Source organism: Amphiura filiformis, chromosome 12 (assembly GCF_039555335.1).
Source record: "Amphiura filiformis chromosome 12, Afil_fr2py, whole genome shotgun sequence".
Lineage (NCBI taxonomy): Eukaryota > Metazoa > Echinodermata > Ophiuroidea > Amphilepidida > Amphiuridae > Amphiura > Amphiura filiformis.
The window spans coordinates 9443915-9458112 of NC_092639.1; the positions used below are offsets into that span (position 1 = coordinate 9443915).

The 14198-nt window shown below is 37.1% G+C and overlaps 1 protein-coding gene across 1 annotated transcript in view; it reads right to left on the reverse strand.

The window, feature by feature from the left end:
- Positions 1-4921: 4921 nt before the first annotated feature.
- The window catches only part of LOC140165759 (gamma-aminobutyric acid type B receptor subunit 1-like), a 61264-nt gene continuing 51987 nt past the window's right edge, over positions 4922-14198 (reverse strand). Inside the window, 7 exon segments of the mRNA XM_072189080.1 lie at positions 4922-5872; positions 5971-6108; positions 9568-9756; positions 10095-10238; positions 12013-12135; positions 12582-12689; positions 13756-13888. Of these exon segments, the coding sequence (XP_072045181.1) occupies positions 5180-5872; positions 5971-6108; positions 9568-9756; positions 10095-10238; positions 12013-12135; positions 12582-12689; positions 13756-13888 (1528 nt within the window). The 3' untranslated portion in view covers positions 4922-5179.

Sequence of the window (14198 nt, forward strand, 5' to 3'; positions counted from 1 at the left end):
TAAGTAAAATCAAAGTATACCAAAAGGAAAACACGTGACTTTTATTTTGTGAATACATTTGGGTTTTGTTAATTATCAAAGTGGATTACGTAATTTACCCATGGACTACAAATCTTGCCAAGGTTAACACGAAATTTGTCTGCCGCTTTTCTTTTTCTCATGTCATGTAAATGTGTTTGAAAATTTATATATAAAATAAAACATCTAGTTGGATTCAACAACATACAGCCTGTCTCAAAAAAAATTGTGCAAGTGAAAAGCGCCCTCTTTGGCAACTAGAAAATACCGTTGTGACATAATGCTTACATCAACGTTACGGGCGCAGTCTTAGCTCTCAAATGCCGTTTGCTCTGTTCAATTTGCTTGTTCCAATTTCGAGATATGTTTATTTAACAACGAAAGGGTAAAATGACAATTGTGCCACTTTTACTAGGGAAGAGAGCTGTACATGTAAATCAATGATAGCTGATGTTGATGTGTCTAATGCACTCCCCTTTCGGGGCGCATGCATTAGACGCATCAACATCAGCACGCGTGCATTATTTTGTCTAATATCTCTCCCAACAAGCAATACGTGTCCATTAACCTATAACAATTATGTATAAGTGCGCAATATCTGTTTGTCTTTTAACACGTCTTAAGTGACTAAGAACAGTATTTACCATGATAAAATCATTGACATGCACATGTAGTTAATTTTACAGCAGAATGTTAAATATGTATTTATCTTTTAATCTCTTTTAAGTGAAAAAAGAGAATCATCATTCCTGCATCTTGATAAAACAGTAAAAACAGTCAAAAACATTTTGTATTGTGTAATTGATGCATTCTTTTGATTTCACGAAGGAACTCTTGATAAACTTGATGCTATCACTGTTACATGTATAGCCCTCTTCCCTAGTAAAAGTGGCACAATTGTGATTTTACCCTTTCGTCTTTAACTAAACATATCTCGAGATTAAAACAAGCAAATTGAACAAAACAAACGGCATTTGAGAGCTAAGACTATTCCCCTGACGTTGATGTTAGCATTATGTCACAACGGTATATTCTATTTGCCAGAGAGGGCGCTTTTCACTTGCACAATTTTTTTTGAGACAGGCTGTAAGTTCGAAGGTGAAGTTTGAAACAGAATTTCAAATGTTGCCGTATTCTAAAGCCTTATATTGGGTCAAATTAGTAATTTTGCTTGTCAAAACCAATAAGTTTTTAGTTACTAATATTTCGTCCATCTCGTCGGAGGACTTCATCAGATGTGAGCATCTGATCCACTTTCCCGGGAAACTGGCTTCCGGTTTTGAGTAGTCTTACTTCCAGTCTTCAAAAGTGGGTCAAATACGTGACTTAGGAAATAAGTGCCCTCCTCTCTGTTCATGGTCTTTGTCCCCCTCTTTCTGATCTCCATCGCTTCTCGTACTTCTCTAGACTTTCTGACATGTTCCTTGTCAAGTATCTTGGAATCCTCCCAATTGGCGACATGATTTGCCCTTGCGACATGGTCGGATATGGCCGACTTTGTTTGCTCTTGCTCGGATGCCCTACGTTCTGACCGTGTGAACTTTTTTTCATTGGCTTTCTTGACTTCCGCTTGGTGTTCCGCGAGCCTAATTCCAAACAGACGAGACGTCTCGCCAACATAACTGAGATCGCAATTTTGGCAGCCGATCTCGTAAATATTGGGATTTGTTTTTTCGAAGCTGATTTTTTTGGAATAATTGTAATGTTTACACAAGTCCCAATGTATATCTAAATGGAATCAGCCAAATGTATTGTATTGTATGTCAACAGAGCAATTTTGACATAATGACACATTCAAACAATAAGTCCCTGGCAGAACAAATAAAAATAATTAATTAATTTATACATCTTCAAACACCATTCTTTAAAAACATTTTGTATCAAAACTAATCAAAATTAATATACATGTACACATTTCCGACATTTTGGCAGATGCCTTCTCTGTTTAGAATAGTCCTCAGACAACCGCCTGCACTATTAGGTTGCAAGCTCCTGAGTTCTCTACAATAAAGGTCGTGTACTGATTATAATGTGGACCATTTTGGTCTCCCTCTTTCTACACCACCCACATTTTTGTTGGAGTACATTTCTTTTGCATACACCGCGGTACGATGGTCGGCCTTACTTCCAGGGTATTAGGTGAGATGCAAAAAAATAAACGTTTGCTTCAATGAACGCAAAATAATGGTCTTAAGGCAGCTGTGTACTCTCAGACATGCATGTAGTAAAAGTGCAATAACTTTGTAATTATTCGCGCAAGACATATAAAAGTATACATTTTTAAGAAGGCAAGACATCAATAAATCTTAATATAAATACAGATTTGGGGTAAAAACAACAATCATTAAGAAAATCACAAAAAGTGAGTTTTTGGCAATATTTGTTAGGTACATCATAACAAAAAACACTCTTTCCTATTTTCATATTTTATTTAGTTTTTAGCTCAATCTTGAGGCTCCATTCAAAAACGTTTTTTTTTTATTTTTTGATATTGGCCTTATTTTTTGAGATATTGACCATATAAGGCATCAAATTGAACTTTTCAAAATTCACAAATTCATGATTTGCCCTTGCGACATGGTCGGATATGGCCGACTTTGTTTGCTCTTGCTCGGATGCCCTACGTTCTGACCGTGTGAACTTTTTTTCATTGGCTTTCTTGACTTCCGCTTGGTGTTCCGCGAGCCTAATTCCAAACAGACGAGACGTCTCGCCAACATAACTGAGATCGCAATTTTGGCAGCCGATCTCGTAAATATTGGGATTTGTTTTTTCGAAGCTGATTTTTTTGGAATAATTGTAATGTTTACACAAGTCCCAATGTATATCTAAATGGAATCAGCCAAATGTATTGTATTGTATGTCAACAGAGCAATTTTGACATAATGACACATTCAAACAATAAGTCCCTGGCAGAACTAATAAAAATAATTAATTAATTTATACATCTTCAAACACCATTCTTTAAAAACATTTTGTATCAAAACTAATCAAAATTAATATACATGTACACATTTCCGACATTTTGGCAGATGCCTTCTCTGTTTAGAATAGTCCTCAGACAACCGCCTGCACTATTAGGTTGCAAGCTCCTGAGTTCTCTACAATAAAGGTCGTGTACTGATTATAATGTGGACCATTTTGGTCTCCCTCTTTCTACACCACCCACATTTTTGTTGGAGTACATTTCTTTTGCATACACCGCGGTACGATGGTCGGCCTTACTTCCAGGGTATTAGGTGAGATGCAAAAAAATAAACGTTTGCTTCAATGAACGCAAAATAATGGTCTTAAGGCAGCTGTGTACTCTCAGACATGCATGTAGTAAAAGTGCAATAACTTTGTAATTATTCGCGCAAGACATATAAAAGTATACATTTTTATGAAGGCAAGACATCAATAAATCTTAATATAAATACAGATTTGGGGTAAAAACAACAATTATTAAGAAAATCACAAAAAAGTGAGTTTTTGGCAATATTTGTTAGGTACATCATAACAAAAAACACTCTTTCCTATTTTCCTATTTTATTTAGTTTTTAGCTCAATCTTGAGGCTCCATTCCAAAAACGTTTTTTTTAAATTTTTTTGATATTGGCCTTATTTTTTGAGATATTGACCATATAAGGCATCAAATTGAACTTTTCAAAATTCACAAATGCCTATTTGCACAAAATGATGCCTAAAATCGGAAATAGACCACAATATAAAAAATGAGAAAACCGTTTCTTGAGTCGATCATGCTTTTTACGATGATCATATTTGCTTACCTATAGATGCTGTATTTATTGAGTTATCGTGTACCTAAATCGTCATTTTACCAAGAAAATGAACATTGCCATAATGGCCGTTGAAGTTTAAAGTGGTCACATTTTGCCCTTTCATCGAATCTCACAGGAGAATGCGGCAGTTTTCGTTTTTCTACCTTACATTACATGAACATCGGGTAAATCCACGGCCCCTTGAGAAGTTTGAGCAAAATCCATTCATAACTTGATATTTTAATCGGGTGAAAGAACTTGAAAAAATTCACATTTTATCAGCTAAAACGGAGCCATTTGACCGCTAGGTTTTTGTGAAATCAGTGCTTCCGTGGTGTTTCCATAAGATGCGCCGCGCATGCAGATAAGCGTCGCGTATGCGTAGCGTATTTGTGCGTTAACAAATTGCGCGATACGCAACGCGATACGTTGTTGCGCGCATGTACCATGGCTGGTACAACAAAGATTTTCTTTCCTTTCAATTTCAAACACGAGTGAAATAGTGAAATAAAATCCTTAAAATATTCCAGTTGCAGTTTACAAATCTGGATTTTCATTCCTTGTATTTATAAAAAACATAACAAAGTACAAACATATCAAAAAATCTCAATTTCGCAAAGGAAACAATGTCTAGAGTACACAGCCGCGTTAAATTACGCCGAGTCGTTCGGTGGTGTGCAATTCAGCATATTGGCTGGGATTGGATGAAAACATCTCTCTACAGTCTATGGTTGAAACCACGATGGAATGTTGTTACCACCCATTGTTAGACCCCGGAAGTGACGGGTATGTTCCTACCGGTGTACGCATCAGGAAGTAGTGCTGTTTAAAGAAAGGGTGGTCATTGCCCATTGGGTATAACAGAATGAAAAATGTGATTATTGGGTATGAAATTTATTTTCTGCATTATATGAAAATTTCTGCATTATTTTATGACATTTTGATGATAAAATTCTAGAAAAAAGGAGGGTCATTGGGTAGTCAAACTTAATGGGGGGATGGTTTCATAAAAACGGGGGTAATCGGATATATTTGACTTCAAAAAAGAGAGCCTATTAACGGGCATATACCCATCATTTCCGGGGGTAGACCAGAGACAAGAGGTAAACCCCCAAAAAAACTACCATGGGAATGACGTCGGTCCATCCAGCTGAAGAATCCACAAGACTTTGTCTTCACTCCAACAAAAATGTAGGTAGTGTAGAAAGAGGGAGACCAAAATGGTCCACATTATATATCAGTACATGACCTTTATTCTAGAGGACTCAGGAACATGCCATAATCATGTTAATGAAGGTTTTCCGTAAAATTGTTCTCCCTAAAATGCTCATTTGTATAGATCCATCACCATGATCATCTGTTATATAACCGGGTTATATAAGATCTTTGGAGTGTTCTTCCTAAGCTTTAGCATCGGTCTGGGTTACAATGGTTGCCGTGGTTATGCACACAGAGTCTCCATTGTTGATGTTTACGCTCGTGTCGTTTGCTACATCGTTTCCATTGCTCGTGTTCTTTGTTACATCGTGTCCACTGGTCGTGTTCTTTGTTACATCGTGTCCACTGGTCGTATCATTTGTTACATCGTTTGCATTGCTCGTGTTCTTTGTTACATCGTGTCCACTGGTCGTATTATTTGTTACATCGTTTCCATTGCTCGTGTTCTTTGTTACATCGTGTCCACTGGTCGTGTTCTTTGTTACATCGTGTCCACTGGTCGTATTATTTGTTACATCGTTTCCATTGCTCGTGTTCTTTGTTACATCGTGTCCACTGGTCGTGTTCTTTGTTACATCGTGTCCATTGCTCGTGTTCTTTGTTACATCGTGTCCATTGCTCGTGCTGCTTGTTACATTGTCCTCAATGCTCATTTCGATTGTTACATCGTTTTCATTGCACAAGTTCTTTGTTATATCGTTTTCATTGTTCGTGCTATTTGTTACTTCGTTCCCAATGCTGATATTGCTTGTTATGTCTTTTCCTTTGCTAAAGTTCTTTGTTACATCGTTTCCATTGCTCGTGTTCCTTATTACATTGTTGCCACACTGAGTGCATAGAACATTCTGTTTGCTTTTCTGTAATTCTTGTTGAAGCTAAAGATAAAAGAAATTATATATATTATATACTACTTTAAGTTTAATCGTATTTTAATTCAATTTGACTGACCAAAGATATAAGAGATTGTGATTACCTTTCTTATTTTTTCATGGAGATCAACATTCTCAATGCTTTGAATACACGCGGTTTCACCAGTTCCAGCACTATGTTGATGTTTAGAGAAAGATCCTGTGAGATCTCTACCGTTTGGGTATTTGTACACTCCTATCATCTGTATTGTTAACAAAAAGTAGAGATCCTTATGAATAGTGAATTGATGGGGCAGAATTAGTACAAAACAATATTATTCTATTATATATATTGAATTAAACGTGTACATCAGTCCATTTGGCTGTTAAGTTAAGTCGTCAAGATTACCCTTGGCACAAAACATATGAGATAGCCACTTCGATAAAAGCTCCAACGGTTACAGAACATAGGGCAATTTTAGTGTTCGCTGTTGGATGTTGAGCCAATCTTGCTACACTTAACACCTTGCATTGTAAGTGTGGCCTTTGGTTCGGCAGAGAGTGACATTCAAGATTGTACGTCCTTAAAAACCCAAAATCCTCAGTACATCTCCCGGGTACATCTCTGACTACTAGTATATTCCAACATACACATGTTTGTATAGCGGTATCTGTGCTCAACTGAATATTGCGCAACAATAAAGCCCACACTCGTCATGCTCATGGGGAAAGCTATGACTCGCAGCCGTATACATACATGTTGTGATGTGCTCTGAGTAATTTAGTTTAATTATTTAAGTTTGTTTACAAGCTGAAAGTATTTCATGAGATGGGAAACCCCCTTTGCACTTGAAAGAGTTGGTGTGGAAAGTCATTTTGGGATTCTCCCCAAATTATTGTAAACAAAGTCAGATCTATGTTTGGAACTTGGAAATCCCCAGGAAGTGATGTAATGTGGAAGGTTAATTAATCTTGGGAAATCCCAAGATTGCAGCAATCTGTTGTGAAAATATGAATGAAGTAATGGTTTATTAATAGATGATGGGTTTTGCATGAGTACTGGTATAAAAGCTGGAGGCTTTTGTTTGGACTTTACAGAATGTCATGGGAGATTGTAAAACTCCACATGTGTGTGGTCTTTGTGCTTCAAAAAAGAAGTACATTTTAACCAGTTTACATGGCCAATAATTGAGCTATTTTTAATACAGGAACGAAGGAGATTTCGAGTACACAAATGTGACCATGCAGCACAACTGAGCCCTGAAGTCGCCAATCATCATTTTTGAGATATTCAACCAAAATATTCTGCTTGAAATTAGCTTTAAAGTACTATAGTACTTGACATTTAAGTAGTGAAAAATCAATAAAACAGTCAATAAATCCTTTGTTTCCTATTGTTTATTGTTAAGTTCAATGGAGCATATCTCAATAGTGGCACTGGCAACATCCGGGCTCAGTTGTGGTGGATGTGCTCTTCCTCATCAAAGGATTAAAGTTCTTCTGTCGAATTGCTGGAGTTTGCTGGGTTTATGAAAGCCACACATCTGTCAAATACAGCGGAGCAGTGTTAAAGAAGCCTGTTCCATGGAGAAAGAGTGATTGGTGAAAGAAACACCATTTTTGGAGAAAGCAGCGCAAGGAGATAAATATTTGGAGAAAGCAGCGCAAGGAGATATATTTTTGGAGAAAGCAGCGCAAGAAGATAAGCGATTGGAGAAAGCATCATCATTTTCGTGTGAGGATTTCATACGCAAGGATATTTACAAACGCAAGTGTACAATGGACTTCGCTGATTTTCGCAGGACAAGTGAATAAGGTTATACATCAGTCGTCCAGAACATTACAAGCACTCTAGGATCACCAACATTATTGTACATGCAATTGTTGTTATATGTACCAATCATATGTAACTTTCAATTAAAGACTTAGATTTTGTTAGCTTAATCAAACAGTGTATTTGTGTTGTGCATTCGTATGTGAATTTGGGTAAAAGGTGATTTTGGCCTTGAGTCAAGCACGACTCGTAACAATTTCTGATGGTGGTGTGGGGTTTCATGGCCGTAGAGACGTTGTGTTTTCTCATAATACGACTAATCTTTTCAGAGACTCCCGCCACATAAGGAATTACAATGCTACCTTTGCTCGTGTCTGTGTTGGATTTGTCTTTCTTGTTTGGCTTGCTTTTGGTCTTATTAGCTCTTTGTGATTTTACTTTGTCTATGGTCCAGTTAGGGTACCGCACCCTGCTAGCACTTTTCTGATGTGATTTTCTTCACCGATCTTATCGTCTTCCTCTGTGATTATTTTCTCACCTCTATCAAGCAGCGTGCGTATAACACCTAATTTTTGATGCAAGGGGTGGTGCGAAGAGTATGACAGATATTGATCCGTGTGGGTCTTTTTCTATACACAAGTAATTTCACGGTATTGTCCGGCTTTCTGACGATCATGGTGTCCAGGAACGGGATTTTTCCTCCTGTTCTTCCTCATATGTAAATCTTATGCTCTCCGTGGGATCAACTTGGTTTAGGTGTTCAGTAAGTCTTTCCGTAGCTCCCTCCTTCACGATTTCAAGAATGTCGTCGACATATCTCTTCCACATGCGTGGCCTACAATTTAAAGGGGCAGTATGGATGGCTTGATTTTCCAGCCACTCCATAAACATGTTAACCGCGATCGGGCTTACCGGCGAAACCCCACACCACCATCAGAAATGTGCTCGTTCATCCAAAGGACAAACAAGACAAAGAAAAAACGGTGAACTGTGTATATGAAATACCATGCAAAAACTGCCCCCAATCATACATTGGTGAGACAAAAAGACAGTTCGGTGTCCGCATGAATGAACACAAAAGGGAAGCGGAGAAAGCTAGCCAACTTAAATACATACGATCTAAGAGAAAGGAATCGTTCACCGAAATTAACAAATCAGCCATCACAGTTCACGTGTCAAGGGCCAACCATTTAATAGACTGGGACAGCTCATCAATCCTTGATAGGGAAGAAAACCGCAGGGCAAGATGGGACAAGGAATCAGTATGGATTCGCAAGAGAGGAGACAACACCATGAACAGAGACGAGGGGACATTCTTTCTAAGCCAAATCTTTGATCGTCTGCTCAAGACCAACGTTGGAGACAGGAGTACTTCCGGTAAAACAACAACATCCGGCCGTGATTCCCGCTCCAAGCAGATGGATCAATAACAACATCAATCGCTTTGAGAAAGCCAGAAGGTTTCTGGCGAAACTGTCAGCAGAAAAGTTTTTCCTTTGGTCTTGGCAAAGAACTTTTATTAGCTGTTTAATCAACAGACCTGATGAACCTCTTCAGTCATGTAAGTGTCTCACCCAAGACATTATATTCACGTCTCTGAGGTTCCTTGTGCCGAATGTAATGGTGGAAGGGGGTTGACGGACATCTGAATTATGAAGACTTTCTGAGGTAGAGAGATGATGACATTTACAATCCATTGTCGTGGTGGTGGTGACCATGGTGATAGTTGTTATGTGTACTTCATTTAATACTATCGCTCTGTCGTGCTACAGCTGTAAGAGTGCATCAATGCCATTTTGATTTTCATGTCTACTATGATTTCAAAATTGAAGGTTAATAAACCTGAACCATGATAAGAACACCCAACTCAACATTACTGTAAGGCGTGAAATCACTTTTAACACCCTATTGGTGTTTTTATTTTGTATGCCTACCTTGATTCACTTACCTTAGGAACAAAGATGATAATCAAAGTCATCGATGTGCAAAACAAAACTATACAAGAGAGAAACATGTAAGAGAGTGTTGCATTGGATTGGATTGTTGTACTGACTGCGACACCCACCGCACACAGTATTACTACGGTATAAATGCTAATACCAATCAGTTTACTATCATTTAGTTCAATGATGGTAACCTGCAACACAATGATATAAATACGAATTTAGAGAAGCATATTTCTTATTTTTATCCAATGTTGAATTACTCTACTCTAAAAGGCCGAATCGAATAAAACACCATACCGCATTACATTTTGAACCTACCGTGAGACCAGAAACAAAGTTGAAACTGATCGTTTGCTTTTGCCTGAAATGTTTAAAGCCACGCCCATGATGAGCTTTGTGACGTCAAGATCATCCTACATTAGCTTAGCATAGGTTGTGCTGTGATGTTCATTCAGGACAATATAGAGGTACATAATAATAGAAACTAAACTAAACAATTTTAAAAGACATTTGGATTTACAATTTTTACCTTTCGTGTTTCCCATGCTAAAAATGCTCCAAATAACAATAACAATCCTTTGTACCCTGCCACAGCTGCCAACCAATACCCATAATTCTCAGAATAACAATAATCAAAATAGAAAATGATTTGGTTGGGTATATCGGGGTCGTTCTGTAACAGGAAAGTTATATCATATGTAGAACAGTTTTCAGAGATCACATCACTTTATTATCAAATTACGTATTAAACCATTGAACAATAAAGAAATATAATAAACCCAGGACATATCGTATAAACGATCATGCAGGACTGACAATTGCAATATAAAAACAAAAAGCACTGGAAAAACATTATTAAAATACATAAAAAAATGTGATTTTTTTAAAATTATGCTGTATGCATTGTGCAAAGAGCTTTTCGTCTCTGGCATGGTAAATGACAAAAGAGGCAATGATGGACAATTTGGAAACCTTGTATATTCTGGATGTAATATTGCTTCAATCTTAAATCGATCTCCGTGTATGCGATATGCATATGAATAGACATTCGAGTAGGCTTCAAGTGTCTATTCTTTTCAATTAGTGGGTTTTTAGCGGGTTCGCCGTCAGTCAAGTTTAGAACTTGTCCGACGGCGCACCCGCTAAAAACCCACTAATTGTTATGAATTCCCGTAAAAACGTATCCACAATTTGTCTATTCTTTTGTAATGTCGTCGGTTGCAATTTTTGGAGCGAAATAAAGAATTGAATGATTTGAACCTGTCGGCATTATCTTGAGAAATGAAACCTCTCGAGCCAACTTCAACAGGAATGCAATCGAATTACTACATGATGAAATAGACACTATTTAAGTATTGTGTTTTTCATACTGCAGTTACTGTCCGTTTTCCTATACACAATACACAGTGCTCTCACCATTGACGCGTGACCCCTACAAATGATGTATGTTGGGAGAATGGACACTTGCCTAGTTAACATCACTGTGTGAAAAATAACCAGCCAATATTTTATTTATTCTCCAAAACTTCTAGCAAATATATTTCTCTAACATGACCTAAAATTACAGCTAGGTTAGATGTTCAGAAATGGTCGCACTTTTGTAAAATATGAGTGAGGGCAAGGCATAGCTAGCCAACTCCCCGTGTTATTTGAATGGAGATTTGACCGAAAATATTGGTATCGGACCGCTCACTTCTGAAGGATGCCACAAAAAACCGGTAAAAGCTACATTTAAATTATTCTAAATAGGTTCTAGAAAATAAAGTTTTGTAACATGTCCTAAATTTTTAGCTAATTTAGGTGTTTGGAGAGGGTCGTACTTTTGTGTTTTAGGAAGGACATGTAAACGACAGATAACACCAAAAATATGAAGAAATTATTTCTAAACCGTGTTAAGTCAAAAATCATTATGTTGCTCATTTTCAAGAATGCTGGTTTACAAAAAGCACGACATTGTCTGATTTCGTGAACAAAGCCACACATAACATTGTTTCCTTTCGTTTCCTTTATAATCGGTTACCCAACTGAAGCTATGAATACCAGCTTTATTGCGATATCGCACATGAAAACAGTCACTTGTGCACAACCAGAGAAGATCCGATTTAATCAGTTGAGCTGTTTCAATGAGTGTTATCTTGGTTTAATAGCTTTTAATGGGGTTAAGTCATGCAAAGGTCGAGATGAATTCTACTGTAGACATGACTGCATCATGTACTGGGAACATTTCAATAACAAACAATCTGCTATCTTATTTAATTGTGCAGATTAATCGTTAAAATTTTTGGATTGCGTAAAAACTATTATTGAAAACAAAAAACAAAGAGTAAACATAATAGAAATCATAATTATAATGGAGGTCCACATGAGTTTCATCCCGACTGATCGATACATGAAATGATACACTTGATAGCACTTATGGTGTGTCCCAATCGGTAGTCCCAACTTACCGTAGGCATTGAATTGAAGCGTTGAATGGACATTGGATCGGTAATTTGCCAAACCATTAACAGGAGAACGTCAAAGCAAAGGAACCCTAAAACCATCAGAAGTAGATGGTTGTCACTTACGATCTGTAGAATGAAGAAAATTAATGAGATGGTTCAACAATCAGCAATGGACGAATTAAAAGCCTCTACACTCTGGGTTAAAATGAAGGCGATGCGCAAAGTTGAGTGATACGGAGAGGGCGAGAAAACAGGACAAATGCAATGAAAAATTGAGCCTAATAAATATAGGGGTTTGTTTGTTTGTTTGTTTGTTTAAATGGTCGCTCCGTGTGGAGACACGCTTGGGTCCTGATGGTTGGGAGATAGGTAAACGATTGTATGGTAGAGGAAAACCAGAAGGTCCAGAAAGACATGGAAGCGGTGAAAAAATGGGTGGATAAAATGAATGTGTATTGCCTCATCGTCATGTTTACTTCAAAGCAATAAAGGTTTTTATCTGCTGTTTTATTATTTTATTTAAAAACGGATTTTTACTAAATTTTAGAATGAATTACAAAACTACTAATTACCACACGTTTGGGTGTCTTAAATGTCGCCACTCTATATACCCGCCATGTTTTGCTGAACATAGCTCCAAATCCTAAGATGAAACCGATGGAAAGAAACCAATGACGGAACTATCGAAGAGAAAAAGTAGATGCCAGATCATTCTACTCTGTAGCCGTATAAGCGACTACTGTGATAACTTAACTTTAATACTTCATTTATTATGCTGCTTTTCCAGTGGCTACAAAGCGCAACAGCAAAAATAACAGCAAAAAAAAAAGATGAAATATAGGAAACAAAGATATGTCTTAAGCATTATAGTTTTGAATGGTTCCAAAGTAGCTGTAGTAGCATTCCTGATACGAACCGGTAAGGTTTTCCACGAACGTGGAGCTGCTACTGAACAGGCTCTATCCCCAGCACCCTTCTTAGAAAGAGGCACTAAAGAAGGAAATACTATCCATCCACCGAGCGGGTCTTCATTGCCCTCTGGCGATTAAAAACTTTGTCTTGTCTTGGTTCAACCTCAGTTTGTTCTCAATCATCCAATGCTGAATGTCATGTCAGCTACACACTTAGAGAGCTTAATAAGGGACACATTGGACATCACCAAGAATGCTGAGATCAGGGGTGAGATTACAATACCATTCTCCTTAAGGATTATAATGCGACAACTGAACCACCGCGTTTTTCTGTAATATGTACAAATCAGCACTTAATACAAACGTTTTATGTTAATTTTCGAAATATTGTCATTTCTGATTTGTTGATCATGTTGATGTTGACTTTACACGTCAAAGACGTGACATGCGCAGTTGCACTTACTGCCATATGATTTTTGACCCACGTTACGTCCGTCCTCAAGTTGTAAAAAAAGTAGTATAATGTGTCTACTAAACGAAATGTTCCTAGAAATTGGTAAAATGAATGCATTCGTTAAGAGTCTTGCGGTTCTTGGATTATGATCAAATTGTTTTTGTCCGGCGCTTTACCAACTGAGCTAATGGGGTTGAGACACAAATTTGCAGGTTTACTTATTCGTATATAACTATGTGTATCGATGATTAATGCTCAAAACCCTTTACACTTGTGTGGGTGGGGCACTTCATGTTTGTATGTTTTAAAAGCGCTCGATAGTAAGCACATATGCTAACTATCGAGTGTTTACGGTATTCCCTTTTGTGTGTAAGCTCTCACCTGACATAGATTTAGATATACTCGATTGTTGACGAAATCACTGCTAAAACCATACAGAATTATCCAAATGTAGATAATAAAACTGCCCAGAATGATCAGATTGTTGAGATACGGACTTGACAACTTTACCGATCTGAGGAAATCACATAAAATAAACATCAAAACAACAAAACAAAGAGATTACATTTCTTGCATTACAATTAAATTTTACGAATGCAATTATTAAAAGAACTCATTAATAAATTTTAAGAATTTTTAACATACATGGACAAAATGTATATTACAAATCTGCTTACTCCTAGCAAAAACAAAAATGTGTTATAAACGCGTTTTGCTTTTGAACAAAATAGTTTTAACAACAATTAAATGTCCGGTTATATATTATGTCGGTGATGAAAACATTTTAAAAATGTTTTTTGAAGAAAAAAAACCCAAAAAAACAT